This window comes from Zalophus californianus, chromosome 12 (assembly GCF_009762305.2).
Source record: "Zalophus californianus isolate mZalCal1 chromosome 12, mZalCal1.pri.v2, whole genome shotgun sequence".
Taxonomy (NCBI): Eukaryota; Metazoa; Chordata; class Mammalia; order Carnivora; family Otariidae; genus Zalophus; species Zalophus californianus.
Genome location: NC_045606.1, coordinates 92,258,048 through 92,276,630, shown reverse-complemented (window position 1 = coordinate 92,276,630; position 18,583 = coordinate 92,258,048). Strand labels below are relative to the sequence as shown.

Genomic DNA, 18,583 nt, shown 5'->3' with positions numbered 1-18,583 from the left:
CTTCTTGACATGAATAAAGGGAATTTTTTAGTCCCTGTATTTGCTTAGTTCACTACTCCTCTCCAGCACCTAGACAGTGCCTGGCCCACAGTGGGCACTCAGGCATTTGTTGAATGATCAAGAGTCTAGAATCTTTTTTTTTTCTTTTTTTTTTTAAGGAATATCAGGTTTAGTGACAGGCAAATGGGGAAATTTTGAGCAGAGATTGCTTATTAAGTAAGCATTTCTTTACCTATTATGTGGGAAATTAATAATGTAGTCCATTGGAGAAGTTATGACACATTGGGGTCCTTTGAATTTCACAGTATCAGCTGTTGGCTGGCCATTCTGGTTATCCATTCTTTCGGTTAACAAATTTGTGTGCTTGCCACGTGCTAGCCACCGGCCTGGGCCCTGGTTATACATTGAAGACTGGGATGCAGGGCTTCCCCTGGCCCCCCCTCCCCGAATGTACAATCAAACGATTTGTTGGCTGTAGGATTTTAATAGACCTTTAATAGGGGTTATTTAGGATTTTTATTAGACCACTTCCTAAAATATCAGGTGAGTGCTAGGACTACCAGCAAACAAACTTAACACTCTAATCTTACCTGATTATTATATTTAAAAATTGTCCTTGCCATATGTGTTTTTTTCTTTACATTTTCTTCAGTTATTTTGGGTTAATTTCTTTCAATAGCGGGAAGCTTGAGGCAGACAGGTTTTGCTTTAAATATATCTTTAAGAGTGTCAATTGGATTATGGCCTTAGAAAGGGAGGGAAAACTACCTGTACTTGGGGAGCAAGGGCAGTGACCTCAAAGGCTCCAAAGGTGTGGGTTTTGAGTCCAACCCTGTGGGTGTCTTGAGGGGCCTATAAAAACAAAAAGGAAAATGAATAACAAAATAACAGGTGATACTGAATACTGAAGGTGTACAAATGAGTTTTATGTGCTTGTATGGTGGGGGGGGGTGGTGGTAAATGTAATTGTTAGGTAAAGTCTCATTAGAGCACTACTAGGAGAGAGAAATTTTGAAATCACCTCCATGCCTGTTTTATATTAAAATTGTTATAATTAACGTAAAGTTATTTCAGCAGGTTTCATTTTAAGATTAGGAGCATAGCCAGAGCTGAGAAAAAAGGGTCCCTCCACAGCATCCCGGATTAGGAAAGCAGCCGTGTGGTATTGGGCTCCCCGGCTCCTCCCTAAAAAGCAGAGGGTCCACTTACATGTCTGAGGGTAATTTCATCCTGAACATCATAGGATTTTGTAGGATTGCCTTGCCCACTTTTGTCTTCTGCAGAGAAATGAATTCTCTTTTCTCTCCTTTGTATCTTGAACTACGCTGACTCCACATCAGAAGCTTTGATGGATGCTGATACGTCTTTGTGGTGTTTCTTTGTAGAAAGAAGAGATAGTTCAGGTTCTGTGTCCCCAAACACAGCTAACCAAGAGGAGAGTGATCAGATCTGCTTGTACCACATCCGGAAAAGTTGTAGCTTTCAAGGTAAGTCAGAGGAAGCCCCTTCATCGACTTGCAGGCAGGACAACTGCTTCTCATTTCAAGAGTTCTGCCCTAAGGCCACCCTTCAAGGTCTTCTCCCCCGTTCTGAGAGGGGTAGGGCCTTCTTAATTGTGAGCTGGGGTGGCATTTCTGCCAAACCAGTTCTGAAGCAATTTTGTTGGGGAGTTGAAGATGGTAAGAATTTAATTTCTGGAAATTAGACTATAGGTGAGTTTTTGGGAACATACCTGATTCATGCAGCGAGGATCAAGTGTTGACCCTCGATCACTTTGCATGAGGTCACAGACCTGCATGGATGCCCAGTCTAGTGGGAACAAATATGAGTGTCCCTCCTAAAGGGTAGTTGTAGACTTAGAAATGCCTCAGAAACCCGGAAGGCCCTCCCCGAGGAGGAGATGCCCCTGTGTGCTCTTGGGGAACAAGAACTTAAGTTGGGAGTTTCTCTCCATGGTCCCTCTTTTATCAGAAGTAGCAATTCTTATGTGTACATGTGTGTCTGTATTTTCACCAGACCTTTGTTTTCTTCTTGCTGTCCTGGGCTTTGACTGAAGAAAGCTTCCTTCTCAAATTTGGTGACTCTTAAAAAAACAACCACCAAACTTCTTGTTTCGTTTTCAGTCTTTAAAAGCCACCCAAGCAATTCAGGACTACTTTCACTTTGTAAAAGAGTCCAGTAATACAGAGTAAAGTCTGAAGTCCTCCTTCAGCCTTTCCCAAAGGTAAACATGTGCTGTGTGGTCATGATGCTTGTTTTGCATATTTTTCAACAGATGGGTACATGTGATAGGTACTCCTTAACATGCTTCCTTTACTTAACATTGTGTCTTGGGGATTTCTTTTCCACCTTAGTATGTGTAAGTCCACCTTATTTTTAAAAACTGTAGTATCCAGTTAGAGTGATATTCCACTGAGCATCTGAGTACGCATGTGTATTTCCATACCTCGGTTCCTGGAAGCTGGAATGCTATCTCAAGCATATATGTATGTCATATATACATGTATGTTTTTTTTTTTTTTTTTTTTTTAAGAATTTATTTGACAGAGAGAGATCACAAGTAGGCAGACAGGCAGGCAGAGGGAGAGGGAGAAGCAGGCTCCCTGCTGAGCACGGAGCCCGATGTAGGGCTCCATCCCAGGATGCTGGGATCATGACTTGAGCCGAAGGCAGAAGCTTAACCGACAGAGCCACCCAGGTGCCCCTACATGTATGTTTTTAAAATCAACATTATTGAGCTATAATTTACACAAAGTAAAATTTTATTTTTTTATTTTTATTTATTTATTTTTTATTTTTTTAAAGATTTTATTTATTTATTTGAGAGAGAGAGAGAATGAGAGATAGAAAGCACGAGAGGGAAGAGGGTCAGAGGGAGAAGCAGACTCCCCGCTGAGCAGGAAGCCCGATGTGGGAATCGATCCCGGGACTCCAGGATCATGACCTGAGCCGAAGGCAGTTGCTTAACCAACTGAGCCACCCAGGTGCCCTTATTTTTTTATTTTTATTTTATTTTTTTTTAAAGATTTTATTTATTTATTTGACAGAGAGACAGCAAGAGAGGGAACACAAGCAGGGGGAGTGGGAGAGGGAGAAGCAGGCTTCCCGCCGAGCCCCATGGGGGGCTCGATCCCAGGACTCTGGGATCATGACCTGAGCCAAAGGCAGACGCTTAATGACTGAGCCACCCAGGCGCCCCCACACAGTAAAATTTTAAATATTTAAATTTTTTCAGTGTACACTGAGTTCTGGTAATAACAATTTATAGATTAGAACAGTTTCCTAATTCTAAAAGTGTCCCTTTGTCCCATTACAGTTAATCCTCACCCCCCAATTTTCTGACCCCATGCAGTCCCTGATGTACTTTTTGTCACTGTAGATTGGCCCTTTCTAGAATTTAATATAAATGGAATCATACAGCACGTATTCTTCTGTCTGTGTCTTTGCTCACTTAGCATGTTTGTGTGATTTGTCCACTCTGGCAAATCAGTAGTTTACTCTTTTTTATTGCCGAGTAGTATTCTGTTGCATGGATTGACTACGATTTGTTTATCCATTCATATGTTTGATGAACATTTGAGGGATTTCAAGTTTTTGGCTTTTATAAATCTTTTATAAATATGTACAAGTTTTCATGCGGATCTCTGTTTTCACTTCTCTTGAGTGAAGGCCTAGATGTGGAATTACTGGAACATGTAGGTATGTGTTTAACTTTGTAAGAAACTGCCACTGTCTTCCAAAGTGGGTATACCTTCCCACCGGCAATGTATGGGAGTTCGTTGCTCTGTGTTTTTGTTAACACTTGGTATTGTCAGTCTTTTAAACTTTAGCCGTTGTAATTAATGAGTAGCTATATCTCATTGTGGTTTTAATTTACATTTCCATAATATTTCATGTTTATTTTCATGTACTTACTGGCCATTTGTTTGTCTTCTGTGAAGTATCTGGTTAAATTTTTTGCTAATTTTTTTTATATGACTGCTTATTAAATATAATTCACATACCATGCAATTCACCCATTTAATGTTTTTTAGCATAGTTACGGAATTGTGCAGCTATCATCAAGTCAATATTAGGTCATTTCGTGAGCCCCAAAGAGGTGCTGTGCCCATTAACAGCCTCTGCATTCTCCCCGCCCCCCAGCTCCTGGCAACTACAGGTTTATGTCCTCTCTCTCTGGATTTGCTTGGGTGTTTCATGTAAATGGAATCCTACAATATGTGGTGTTTTGTGACTGTTTTGCCCATTTTCTAATTGGATTGTTTGATCTCTCATTGTTGAGTTGTGAGGGTTTTAAGTATTGTTTATACAAGTCATTGTCAGAGGTATTGAAAATACATTCTCCCAGTCTGTGTCTTTCATGTTCATTTTCTTTATGGTGTCTTTTGAAGAATAAAAGTTACAATATTAATGACTATTTTAGTATCTTTGTTTTTTATAGTTTGTTTCTTGTGTCCTAAAAATCTTTGCCTGTTCCAAGCCCCCGAAAATGGCTCTATGTTGTTTTTTTCCTAGCAATTTTATAGGTTTCACTTTTATGTTTAGGTCTAGCTGTTGTTCTTGATCTGTTTACTCTAATAATTAATCCTTAGGTATTGATTCTTCTATGTGAGTTAGCTTCTCATCCGTGGTATTTTTCCTCATGCGTTGGTTTACTCTTGGAGACATCCTTGGAGACATCCTTGAGAATCCTGGGGTCTGCTGGTGATGCAGATGCTGATCCAGGCTTAGTGGGGAAGAGACAGCATGTTTTGCTCGGTGGCATGGGCTGCTGGCCTGTATCCTTGGAGTGGGGTGTGGGCTTTGATGGCTTCTCTTTCTCTCCAGCACTTCTTTCCACACTCATATGTTCATTGGGGCAAAGAACAAGTTGCTGGGCACAAGCAGGGCAGGGAGGGACTGCCTGCTCAAGTGGGTGGGTCCCAGTTATTCTCATTGTGACTGGCCTGGGGTCTTTCTTGCTTTTTGTTGCATATAACTCTGAGTTTGTTAAGGACATCCCCCCCCCAATACTTCCCACTTCCATAGTAGCTCTCTTCTGCATATTTTACATGTGTTTCTCTCTCTTTAACTCTGTCAGTTTGATTCTGTGTGCTTCATATTTTAGGAATTCTTCAATGATGCTGGTCTTTTGATGGCACTATTTATTGTTTTCCAGCATTTTTGGATTTGTTCTTCTCTCCAGCCTGTCCTTTCAAGTGATGTAGGAAGGAAGGGTATGTGGATGTGGTACTTTGTTTCCCAAATTAATTTGTTTTGTGCAACTCACCTTCCAGAAAGCCTAGACTCTAGAATGCCACAACAAAGCAGGGAACATGAAAACGAAGGAGAAGAAGTTGAGAAAAGGGACAAGAGGACCCAGGAGAGAAGGGGCCTCATTAGCTGGGACTCTGCTCTCACCTGCCACCATGGCTGTGTTGGCCTGCATGGCACCCTCTTTTCTTGGGCACCTTCTGGCTTGTGAGTGATGTGGGCTCCACATTGAGCTCACATTAAGAACTGGAGGCCCCAGGACCCTGTGTCCTTCCCAAGGAAGTGCCAGCCTGGAGAGCGGTGGGTGATGTGCTTTCCCTGAAGGGGGCCTTCTTAAGGGGAGAGTCTTTCTTCAGGCTGTCCGGGACGCACCTGAGCCGGGGTCTGTAGGTGCAGTTCCTGAACGCTGATTATTAACCCTGATCATTTTCTTAGTGCCCTTCAGGGAGGGAACAAGAAATCTTACTTGGTTATGACCTGTGGACCATGACTGTGGCCTTATCTATCCAGGTTGGGCCCTTCATCATCATCCTATTTACATACCCCTGGTAGAGAGTCCAAGAGGTCTCCTGGCTTGGTGTAAGCCGTCCATGCTGTAACTCAGGACAAGTCAGGATGTCCTGAGTGGCCAGAGTGGCTGAACCCAGCCTTGGTGAACTTGGGAATTTCCTCGTTTGGGGTTTCTCTTATTCTCTGAGTCTTCTTGGCTGGGTGTTCTTGTCTGCCCTGCCTGCCTGGCCTCAGGCCTGGGCTTTGACAACCCCAGGCAGCCTGCTCACCTTCCTCTGTGGTGCTCCCCAACCAAGGTAACTTTTGTAGAGTCTGTGGGCAAGTAGTGGCATTGAGATGTGCCTGAAAGGCTGCGTACAATTTTATTATTTTATTTGTTTATTTATTTTTAAAGATTTATTTATTTTAGAGAGCGAGGTGCATGTGCAAAAGTGGGGGGAGGGGCAGAGGGAGAGAATCTTTCAAGCAGACTCCCCATTGAGCACGGAGCCCAACTTGGCTCGATCCCATGACCCTTAGATCATGACTTGAGCTGAAATCAAGAGTCAGACGCTTAACTGACTGAGCCACTCGGGTGCCCCTACATAGAATTTTAGAAAATTTTAATTTTTTTCAAGTGTCAAATTAGCCACACTTCATTGTCATTATTTGGAAAGATTAATTAAAGATACACAGAGGACAGCCAGTAAGAAATGTTTCCTTCATACCTCTTTTTTTTTTTTTTAGCACCCAGATCCCCTCCAGAAACAATCATTGTTAACCAGTTCCTTGACTGTCCTTCCATAAAGACTTTATACATGCCCAAGTATGTATGTCCCGTCGGTTTCCTTCTCACATAGGTGCACTACGCACACTGTTTTTACCTTTTTCCACTTAACTAGACATTTAGTATTTTGGTATATATTCTTGTGGTTCAGAATTCCGAAGACATAGAAAACAACAGAAATCTCTCCTCATAACTTTGTCTCTGGTGATGCAATTCCCCTCGGCAAGGAATAATATGTGTGTATATATGTATTCAGTCAGAGTATCTCTAATTTTTCTTTTCTATTTTTTACCCAAATAGAGGCATTCTGCACCTTGTCATGTGTCTTTCTACCTAATAGTATATACCTTGGAGGTAGGTCCATATCAGAGTACAAAGAGCTTCCTGCTGCTTTTCTTTCCAGTCTGCCTTTCCTCTGTGGGGATGTACAAGAACCTCGTATAGGATATTGAAAGGTAGAGAGAGAAAGTGTTGGGTGCATTCCAGACGACACAGGCAGGATGTGCTAGGAGAGACAGAGGTCCCAGGGAGCACAGGGAAGATGTAGGGGGAGTGGCTGGCTGGGAACTGTAGAGCTGGGCCATTCTGTGTATTTTGGCAGGGGTAGGGCAGTATGTATAAACACCTTCAGGGATATGGAGGTGTGTTGAAGGGGTGAGTATGTTAGCATCCAGAAGATCAAAGTGGGCTGGAGCCACACTGCTGACTTACCTGTGGTCAGATGTGTCAGGGTTTGGATGGATTTCTAGTAGAGATGAATCTGGCTCCGTTTTTGGTGTGACCACTTCTTGTCCACATGCTGCATGTATAGTGATAATGGGTCATCAGACTGCCCCCTGCAGTCTGATTGGCCTTCTCACTATCAGCTTCTTTACTGGTGAGATGCAATTCATACATGATGTAACCTACCAACATATGTGTTTTTAAAAATTGATGTAATGTCCTGTTAAAAGGGGAGGCATAAAAGGGAAGTGTGTATAATAAAACACGGTATTTCAATATTTAGATGCTCAGGTATGACTGCACTAAAAATGACTTCCCCACAGATCTCCAAAGTGTTCCCAGGTCAGTGGGCAGCACCACACCCATTGAGAACTATGGGACTAGGTCACGCTGTGTCTTGCCAAGATGTCTTACTTCTTTATATTCTTATTTTAGATAAGTGCAATAAAGTTCACTTCCATTTGCCATATCGATGGCAGTTCTTGGACAGAGGCAAGTGGAAGGATTTGGATAAGATGGAGCTTATTGAAGAGGCATATAGCAATCCCAGAAAAGACAGGTATGAAATATGTCACTTGTGTCTGCTGTGTGCCTGGGCTTCTGTGTGCAGTGTGGGGAGTTTAGACACAGCAGGGTTGAGGTTTGATATCCCCCCACCACACACACACACACACACACACACACACACACACACAGACACACACACACAGACACACACACACACAGACACACACACACACACACACACACACACACACACACACACACACACACACACCCCATACCCACACCCCAGTTAGCGGCCTGGTCCAGAGGTGAAAGCTCTGGGCTGGAAACTGGACATACTGCAGTTTGGTGCCTCTGTTTTCCCACCTTTCTCTCCTTTAGAGAGGAGCTGTGGGGAAAGGAGATGGTGGTACCAAGTAAGTTTTGAATCATTTGCTGCTGGGATTGATCATGTACCTATATCCACATTGATTACTGCAGAAAAGCGAGAGGCATTCATTTGTGAAATTTTAGCCATTTCGTGTAAAGTCCTGCAGCTGAACTGTTTATTGTTGGGCTTTTAACTTTTTAATTTTTCTAAGTGTGTCTCACTATTTTCACTTAGTCAGTTCAGAGTGAATTGGCAAGTCCCGGGGAGGCTTATTTTCAAACACTCCTCATATTGTGGATTGAACTTGCTAAAATATGTTGCCAAGAAGAGAATTTAAGCCTACTTTTTAAGTGGGGAAAAATAAATTTGTGCTTAGAGTGCAATTATGCGCAAATGGCTTCTGGTAAAGTATGTGAAACAAATTGTTCCCATTTGGAAGATGAATTGGCTCACATATTCCCCCCTCTCTCTTTTTCTGAGGCAGAATTTACACACAGGAAAGTGCACAGATAGTAATTGTATAGTTCACTGAGTCTTGACAAATGCATGTGCTCATGTAGCGGGACACTCTTACCCAAATAGAGATCATTTTCATCACCCCAGAAAGTCCTCTCCTGTCCCCTTTGCATCCGTGCCCACCCGTGGGCCACCATTGTTCCGACATCTGTCACCACAGATTAGTCTCGCTTGCTCTTGAACCCCATCTAAATGGAGCCTTACCCTCTCTTCCACCATGTCTAGTGCCTTTCTCTCAGTCTCTGTTCTCAAGGCTCAGCCACGTTGTGCTTGTCTTCTGGTGCACATGTGCGAGGGCTTCTGTGGGGCAGATGTTCGGGGATGAAACTGGGGGTGGGGTGGGGGTGGGCTGGGTCCACCTTCAGCTCTGCCAGGTGATGCTAAATTGTTTTCTGAAGTGATCGCACCGCTTTCCACCCCCATTCACAGTCTGTGGTGACCGTCTCCCTAACGTTTGGTATTGTTTGCCGTCTGTACTTTTCCCAGCCTGGGGATGTCAAGTGGTGCCTCCGCTTGCATATCTCTGGGTCCTAATGAGGTAAAGAATCTCTTCGCATGTTTATGGGCCTTTTGTGCTTCCTCTGAAGTGTCTGTCCTTGTAGTTTGCTTGTTTTGTTGAAGGGGAAGGTTGTGTGTTATTTAGTTTTAGGGATTCTTTAAATTTCTGGATATTAAATGTGCATTGAAAATAAACTCTTCCTGTCAGCTTATGGTATATTTTAATATAGAGAAGTACTTATCCATCTTTTCCTTTATGGTTTTATACTTTTTGAGTCCTAAGAAATCCTTCCTTATCCCAAGACCATAAGGAAATCTTTCTAAATTTTCTTTAAAAAGTTTCAATGTTTTTTTTTTTTAATAAAGATTTTATTTATTTAGTTGACAGACAGTGAGAGAGGGAACACAAGCAGGGGGAGTGGGAGAGGGAGAAGCAGGCTTCCCGTGGAGCAGGGAGCCCGATGCGGGGCTCAATCCCAGGACCCTGGGATCATGACCTGAGCCGAAGGCAGATGCTTAACAACTGAGCCACCCAGGCATCCCTAAAAAGTCTCAATTTTTTTAAAAGATTTTATTTATTTATTTGACAGAGACAGTAAGAGAGGGAACACAAGCAGGCAGAGTAGGAGAGGGAGAAGCAGGCTCCCCGCTGAGCAGGGAGCCCGATGTGGCGCTCGATCCCAGGACCCTGGGATCATGACCTGAGCTGAAGGCAGACGCTTAATGACTGAACCACCCAGGTGCCCCTCAATGTTTTAAGGACTGTGTTTACTCTTTCACTGGTGAAGTATGAGTCCACTTTCATTCTTACACAGATGAATTAACCAGTTTTGCCAAAACTGCTTTTTAAAAAACATAATTAATTTAAAAAATTTAAAATTGTGGTAATAATACACACATAACATAAAATTTGCCGTCTTAACTGTCTTTAAGGGTACTCTGCAGTGGTATTAAATTCACCTTGTTGGGCAGCCATCCCCACCATCCCTTGCCAGCAGTTATTTTTAAACCCATCAGAATTGAACCAAATTTGGCAAAATGTTAACACATTTTATAGCTTATTTTCAGACTCATGTGCCAAATGCCACTTGTTTTTAAGTAAGCTGTCTCTTCTCCACGGATTTCCAGTGCCACCTGTGACAGGTGCGGAATTAGCAAATACACCCAGGTCTGTTTCTGGCCTCTTCTTTTCCGTTGGTCTGTCTGTCTCTGCCACACTGTCTTACCTAGTGGAGCTTTAGAGTATGTGTTGGCATCTGGTAAGGCAATCTCCCATCTTATCTGCTTTGAACTGCCCAGGCTCTTGGTCTTTTGCTCCTCTTTAGAAATTTGTAAATCTCACTGGTTTATCCTGTTGTGATTTTTGAAAGTGAAATTGCATTCAATTTTGAAATTGAAATTGACAGTCCTAGAGGAACCGACATCATAATGATGCTAAGAGTTTCTGTTGATTTACATGATAGTATCTGATTTATTTAAATCTTTTAAAATAGCTTTCAGTAGTTCTGTAATTTCTCCATTAAGGTCTTAGATATCTTTTGTTAGAGAATTACTTTTTTTTCCTGTTGTATTGAGATAGAATTGACCTACAACAGTGTAGAAGTGTAAGGTGTGCAGGATGATGACTTGATAGATGTATATATTGCATAACGACCACCACGATAAGTTTAGTTAACCTCCCTCACTTCAGACAGTTACAAAAACAATTTTTTCCTTATGATATGATGAGAACTTTTAGAATTTATTCTTTTAGCAACTTTTAAATATGCCATAAAACATTGCTAACTATAGTCATCATGTTGTACATTGCGTCCCCATTAAAAATTTTTATGTTTCTCTCTGCTGATGCACAGAAATGACAAAACTTTTGTCAACTGTTGTATCTTGCAACTTTACTAAAATATTTTAACTCAGGAGACTCTACTGATAATTTGAATTAACTATAATTCAAAGTTGTCTGTTACTCTTCACGTCTACCTAGAAATTAATATCTGTGAATAGCATTTTTTAAAAGATTTTACTTATTTGAGAGTGGGAGAGTGAGCACAAGTAGGGGGCAGGGGGTGAGGGATGGGGAGAGGGAGAAGCAGACTCCCCGCTGAGTAATGAGTCCGATGCGGGCCTTGATCCCAGGACCCTGGAATCATGACCTGAGCTGAAGGCAGAGGCTTAACAGACTGGGCCACCCAGGGGCCCCTGTGTATAGCATTGTAATTTCTTTCTTTTTTATTCTTACGCATCTTCTTTTTATTGCCTTATTGTAGTGGCTAGGACCGCCTGTGCCATGCTGAATGCAAGTGGTGACAGCTGGAATATTATTTTTTCTTATTTTTTCCTTGATTTTAAAAGGAGTAATTATTAAATGTTTCACCTTAAGTATGGGTGACTGTTTGGAACCTTTGGCCTTGCTAACAAATCCTAATTTTATTCCTAGTATTCTGGGAGATTTTTTTTTTAATTGTGTATAAAAATTGAATTTTATTGAGAGCTTTTTCTGTATTAAGAGCCCATGTTTTGTTCTCCTTTACTTGTTAATGCAGTTAATGACCTTAATTTTCTGATGATAAGTTCACCACATTTCTAGGCTTAAGTCATAGTTAATGCAATTCTCTCTCTCTCTCTCTCTCTCTCTCTCTCTCTCTCTCTCTCTCTCTCTCTCACACACACACACACACACACACACACACACACACACACACACACACACACACACACACACACACACACACACACACACTCTGCTGAATTTAGATGGCCAGTGGTTAATTTAAGATTTTTGCATCCATGTTTGAGTGAGATTGGTCTATAATTTTTTCATATTATCTTGACCTGGTTTTTTTTATATTAAGTATCTAACCTCATAAGGATGGGATTGGGATGGTTTCTTTTTCTGTTCTCTGAAAAAAATTATGTAAAGTTAGAATTATTTTTTCCTGAATGATTAACCATGTGTCTATAAGAATATCTAGGCGCAATATTTAATTTATGGGAATATTTTAAACCACTGACCAGTTTCTTATAATTGTTAGAGGATCAGTCAGGTTTTCTATTTTTCTTGATTCAATTTTGGTAAATTTATGATTTTTTCAGGAGTTTGTTCATTTTATTTATTGTCAAACTAATTGTCATAAAGTTGCTTATAATATCCCTTTTAGTATCTATGGCATGTTTAATTTTTTACCTTCTGTATTTCTAATATTCTTTTTTTCTTGATCAGTCGTGCAGAGATTAGTTTTATTTTCAGAGAATTTTAATTTTATTATTAGTATTATTTTTTGTAAGAACCAACTGTCCTCCCCTCCTCCCCCTTGGAAACTTTTTTCCCCCTAAGGTGTGTGTCACATTTATGTTCACATCTACCAGTTGAGCCTCTAGAAGACCACAGGTGGAACCTGAGTGTTCACTTGGCTGGTGAAGATTTCGGGTTTACCTCTCATGTTCTTTTGCAGGATCTTGTGTGCTGAATCAGCCAGCAACTTTCACTTCGATTGTCTAGACTTTGACTCCATGATGTTTGGTGCTGTCCCAGCCCGCCGCCTCTCCACAGCCTCCTCAGTTACTAAACCTCCACACTTCATCCTCACCACTGACTGGGTTTGGTACTGGGCTGACGAGTTTGGTTCTTGGCAGGAATATGGAAAACAAGTAAGTGTCATGGAAAGAGGGCAAGTGTTTTCCCCCAAGGGTCCATGATGGAGGAGCTGTTCCAGACATGAGCATGAGGATTGTTCTGGAGAGTCCTTGTAGAGTCCTTGACAGAGCCAGAGATCCCCAGATCCCCCTATGACTCACTTGCTTTTGGGGGAATAAGGGAAAAACTAGTGAATTGTTCCTTTGTATGAGGTTCTGTCTTTGTGTAGGTGTCTGTTGGCCTCATGAGAACTGAATGACTAAATTATAGTAAGATGACTTTTCTTCATTGGTTTTGTTAAATGGCGTAGAAAGATGCCATTTAACTGATGCCTCTCTTACTGTCGAACAGGGAGCTCCAGAGGAAGTGCCTGTGTGTGCCGGAGAGTTTGTGTAGCTGTACAATAAACTTTTAAGGCTTTTTGAAGGTGGCTTTCTGCCTTCTCTGTAGCAGTAACTTCACAGAATGTGGGCAAGTGTAAGAAAATGGATTTATTTCAGGTATTGATTTGGAATCTGTATCTAATAACTGCTGCTGTCAATTATTTGAAGATGTTCATGGCTGGATCAGATTAGCGGGAGCCCCCTGGTCACCTGTAGAGGTACAAGGATAGGGAGGTCACCATGTCCGTAGGGACAGCTTTCCAAAATGAATATTGGGATATGTGGTCTGATAGACATTTATACTCTTCCAGGTTGTAAGAGGCTATATTAAAGCCTGAGATTCTTGTTCTTGTCTGCACCTGGAATGTCTTCTTCTCTGGGAACACTGTAATGAGAGTTGCATGAAAGCAGGGAGTTAGGTCTTTCTTGTGCCATCAGTGTGCCCCCGTGTGGAGGATAGTGCCTGTACCTAGCAGGTCCTCAGGGCACAGACGCTGGCTGAAGGACGGAGTATTTGTCTGTATTTGTCTGTATCTGTATTGCCCTCTAGATAGTTGGTCATGGTCACTTTCAGCAGGGGCCTCACTTGAGCCCTCATCTGCTTCCCCTCCACATCCTCCAGTGCCTGCCTTTCCTTGGTGGCTGTTCCGTCTGCCCTCTTTCCCACCCGTCTCCCCCTCTTGAGCATCCTGGGGTTTCTTCTGGCTTCCTTGCCATGTGGATTTGTTCAAGGAGGCTCCCCGGCATTGCTCTTGGTTTGGTCAGGAGCAGGAGGGGAGAGGCCGTGCCTGGCATGGAGGAGCAGGAGAGAATGCAGGGGCTGGTTATGCTCCATGAATGGAGCTTAGCTTACCTGGTGACATCATGGAGGAACCCATGGCAGGTGAGAAGCACTTAGCAAATGTGACAACCTCTCACATTTTGTTTTGTGATTTGTCCCCCTTCTTGGGGAGCTGAGTGGGATGACACGAGACCCTAGGGACACCTCTGCAAAAGTATGTTTCCCCAGGTGACTTTGCAAACTGGATTGTCACGACTTTAGGAAGTGGGGGCCTTTCTCCTCCAAACAACCCATACTTCGGGCTTCCCCTTTTTCTTTTCTATGCTGCTACTTTCTTGAAGTATAGTCAGTATATAACCTCTTTTAGAACAGTGAGGATCTCTGGGAATGACCTGTATTTGGGTATCATTGATGCACCACATGATGCTGGGGTACAGATGCACATGTGTGGACTCAGTGACTTTTGGTTGTGTGGTCTCATTTGGTACCATCAGCTGGATCCTCTCATAGGGCGGCCTATCCATTCTAGCTTTTCCTTTCCCTCACACACTTATGGTGTCACCCCATATTTGGATTTCTTTCCTAGTTTTCTGCTAATTGCCAGTTGAGGATCATTTTCTTTTTTTATTCAGGGAAGCTAGGTTCTTTTCTGCCTGAGCTCAGGATGTACAGCCCAATTTCAGGTCCAAATTGCCTCCACCCTATATTAATTTCCCGAGGCTGCCATAACAAAGTACCACAAACTGGGTGGCTTGGAACAACAGTGATTCATTGTCTCACAGCTGGATGCTGGAAATCAAAACCAAGGTGTCGGCAGGGCCATGTTCCCTTTGAAACCTGTTAGGAATCATACTTGCCTCTTCCTAGCTTCTGGTGGCTTCCCTGGCTTGTGGGTGCTTTGGTCCAGTCTCTGCCTTGTCATCAAGTGGCCTTCTCCCTGTGTCTGTTTGCACATGGCATGGCCGTTCTCTTACAAGGACATAGGTTATGTGGGTTAGGAGCCCATCCTACTCCAGTATGATCTCGTCTTAACTAATTACACCTGCAGTGAGGTCAAGTCTTGAAGCACTAGAGTTAAGACTTCAGCTAATCTTCTTTGGCGATGGGCGTGGCACAATTCAATTCATCACCTAATCTTGGGTATAAAGGTATTACTAGTCTTGGCCCACTGAATTTTCCTGTGTTAACCTTGACCTCCCTGGGGTGTTGGGCTCCAGGATGCCTTACCCTGACCTGTATCCTCTTTGGATCATTCTCAACAGGCTTCTCATGTCAGTTGACCTTTGGCATTTTTTTTTTTTTTCCCTTTCCTGTGATCTTTGCCTTGATCTAAAACCTTACAATTGCCCTCACCCTTTTGTACCTGAACAACCCATCCATCTTTACTGGAAAGGAAAGACCCCTGTTTATTCCTCTACTTGCCAGGATCTGACTTCTGTTCCTGTTACTTGTCACTTTTCATGGAGTGCCCGTAGGAGGTGGGACCCTGCCGGGCACAACCCTTGCTGTGCTATAGACTCTGGCAAAGGATCAAGGGCCCAGGTGCCAAATCTTGTGGCATTTCCAGACTTCGCCCACTCCCTCCTCACTCCTGGCTGTCTTGCTCCTTCTGTCTCCTTCATGGGCCTGCTTCTTTCCACTCTCCTTCGTGAATGTTGGGGTGTCCCAGAGTCCAGCCCATGCCCCCATTCTTCTGATGTTAGTGGCCACCTTAAGTGATCTCTACACCTCTGTCTCCAGACCAGAGTCCTCTTCGAACTTCAGGCTGGTATATCTAGTACCCGCCTGATATTTCTGTGGCACCTTTGCATTTTGTTCCAGGCACTGTGCTAAGTGCTCTGCATGCCTTGTTTTTAATGATTCTCCCAGCCCTTTAAGGATGGGATGGCACTCTTGGATCATGATGGGGTATGATTTAAGTTTGTTACTGTTCCTATTACTGTTCTGTTGAGATCATTTGAGGTTTAGAGAGGTTAAAATAACCTGTTGCAGTTATAGAGGAGCCAGAATTCGAACTCAGTCATCCCCAAATCTTAGATGTCCTATGGGTAATTGGAGAGAAGATATGGATCAAAATGGATAATTCAGAAATAGAAGAGCTCTCCATAGGCCCAAGAAAAGGACAGAGGAGGACTACGCTCTGAAGGGTGGTGGGTACAAGAATGGGCAGAGAAGGGGCAGCTGTGCTCAGGCCATCCCTCCAAGCGGATTGGAGAATTCAGTGTTGGTGTTCACCTTTATTTGAATGGTTATGTCATCCATTATGAGTAATTTGAATGCTCCTTCTTCTTTTGCTGCCATACACTTATCCTGGTTAGTAGGACCTGCATTTACTATTTTCCTGGGCAGCTTTTAGGAGGCATTCGTGTTGGCTTCTATTCTGTGCCCCCCTCTCCTGCCACACCTCTGCTCCCTGGCTCCTCTCTCCCCGCGCCCCTGCTTCCCCCATGACATGGATATCCACCTCGGGCATGTCTGCAGTGTGGTGGGGATGGCACCCAGCAGCTTTCTTCATCATTGTAGGTTCTTGCCTTCACGAAGTCTCTGGCTTTCCCCTGTAGGGCATGGAGCACCCCGTGACCACTGTCAGCAGCAGCGATTTGGAGAAGGCCTACCTGGCATACTGTGCACCAGGCTCTGATGCCCAGGCAGCCATCCTGAATTTCCAGGCCGGAAAGCACAGATACGAGTTAGACTTCAAAGGTACGTCCTGACCAGCTGCCCTCACCCAGCAGGGCTTGGCCATCTGTTGGCTCTGCCTTTTCTGCCTTCGCCCTGGAGAAGGTCCACATACACACAGAGGACCAGGAAGAAAAGGAAGGGGAGGGAGTCCCTGTTCCTGAAGTGCTGTCCGCCTGGAAGGGGAGACAGACCTATAACCAATGATGGCAGCCCAGGGGGGTGGAGGAGAAGCTGCCTGGGGAGGGGGAGGTGAAGGGAGAGGAGCCTGAGGAAGGACAGGAGCCCGAAGTGTGAAGAACAGGCCGGGTCCGCGTTTGTGCAGTGGTGCTGGTCTTGTAGGCCGTGGACAAGTCCCTCTGGTCCCAGGGTTAACCTCAGTCCCTGACTGATGCCCTAGCTGTTCTGCTCTGTGCTCTGCCTCGTCCTCCCAGCATAGCAGCTCCATGTTGTCTTCTGTCGGCACCTGTGGCCTATGTGGGCTCCAGATGGAACACGTGCTAGACACACACTTTGATTAAAAGTTGCTGGAAGCAGATTATCCTGTGCCTGTGGTGTCCCGACACTGAGCTTTCAGTGATTTGTCCTGGTTGCCTTTGCAGACAGATAGAAACAGACCAGATACCCTTTGGCCAGTTCATCTAGTGACTGACTTTGGAGGTTTTTTTTTTTTTTTTAAGTTTTAGTTTTTTCTGTGGCTTCTTTTAAGCCATTTCCTTATGGATTTATCAGTTCAGCTCTGTTTAATTCAGTGTTGCCTTACCTTTTAAACTCTGAATCCTTCTGAACATGCAGCACCTTTTGAGGGAATTCACTGGGCCTTCCTGTAAATATGGTTTGCTGTTTTCTCTATTTTTGTGGACCTTCTGTGTGGAGGGCAGCAAAGTATATGTGGTGAGTTATCCTAAAACCCCTTGACCTGCCCTGCTGTGGTTTTGTAGTGCTTATCATCTTGCTGAAGGTAGGATCGCTGCCTCCTCAGTGTGCCCTTCCAGAGAACGTAAAAGCATGTTCTGCTCTGCAGGGACAACTTCTTACCCACTTTCAGCATCTGCTGGAGAACACCAGCTGTAGGTCAGGTGGTTCGCAGTCCGTAGTCTGATAGATAAAAATGCACGAAAGGGGACGGCAAGCTACGTGAGGATCTAGTCTAAGCACCTGTCGGACTGTGGCTGGCAACTGGTTGAAATACTCCTTTTAAATATCTGGAAAATAGCAAAACCAGAAATGTCAGATGCAGCCTTTATCATTCTCAACCTAGGCTGCATCTCCAGGGGACATAACAGAGAATCAGGATAAGGGTGGGGAAAAAGCACATGCGTGCAGTTTTCTGCAAACTGCAGGAAAAGGTGTGTTCACCCAACACTGACCCAGACTCACTCAATTCTTTTTGTTGGTGGTGGATCCCAGCAGCTACAGAAGTAGTTTGAGGTGAGTTAGGTTCCCATCTCACTGAGAGGTGTAGTGAAAGCAAGTCTCAGACCCAAATTTGCCAGACACATTTATGAACTAAATATTATTAGGAAACAAGTACAGTTAAGTGCACACAGCAGGTCAAATGATTGGTTCTGTAGGATTGAGGAAGACTCAGTGCTGTCATTTTAGGGACTTTTGTCCCAAGCATTGCTCAAGGCCACTGCCAATGCCAAGATTCCAGAGGCAGAACTCCGACATCTGTTAGCTGGCATCAGAGGGTAGAATCCCTAAGGTCACGCTTGTTTAGGGACGTAGCCTAGTGTATCCCTGCTGAGGGTAAGTTAGGGGAAAAGTCTCACTTTTTCCTGTCTGTAGAAGGGTAGGGAGTGGGTCTCACATATATTTAGCTAGTCTGCATGTCTTAAGTAGCTTCACCAGTGAAAACCCATTTGAGATTTATCATAATGTCAGTCAACAGGCCAATAAAAACCCATGTAAGTGTGCTAATCATTGATGGGATTTGAGTGGTGGACAATAGTAGGGCTTGTGG

General features: G+C 43.5%; 1 protein-coding gene across 1 annotated transcript in view; it reads left to right on the top strand.

Moving 5' to 3' along the window:
• The window catches only part of PARP12 (poly(ADP-ribose) polymerase family member 12), a 39,101-nt gene that overhangs the window by 7,586 nt on the left and 12,932 nt on the right, over positions 1 to 18,583 (top strand). Inside the window, exons 4-7 of the mRNA XM_027574782.2 lie at positions 1,386 to 1,487; positions 7,688 to 7,811; positions 12,593 to 12,788; positions 16,500 to 16,641. Coding sequence (XP_027430583.1) covers positions 1,386 to 1,487; positions 7,688 to 7,811; positions 12,593 to 12,788; positions 16,500 to 16,641 — 564 coding nt within the window. The remainder of the gene's footprint in view (positions 1 to 1,385; positions 1,488 to 7,687; positions 7,812 to 12,592; positions 12,789 to 16,499; positions 16,642 to 18,583) is intronic.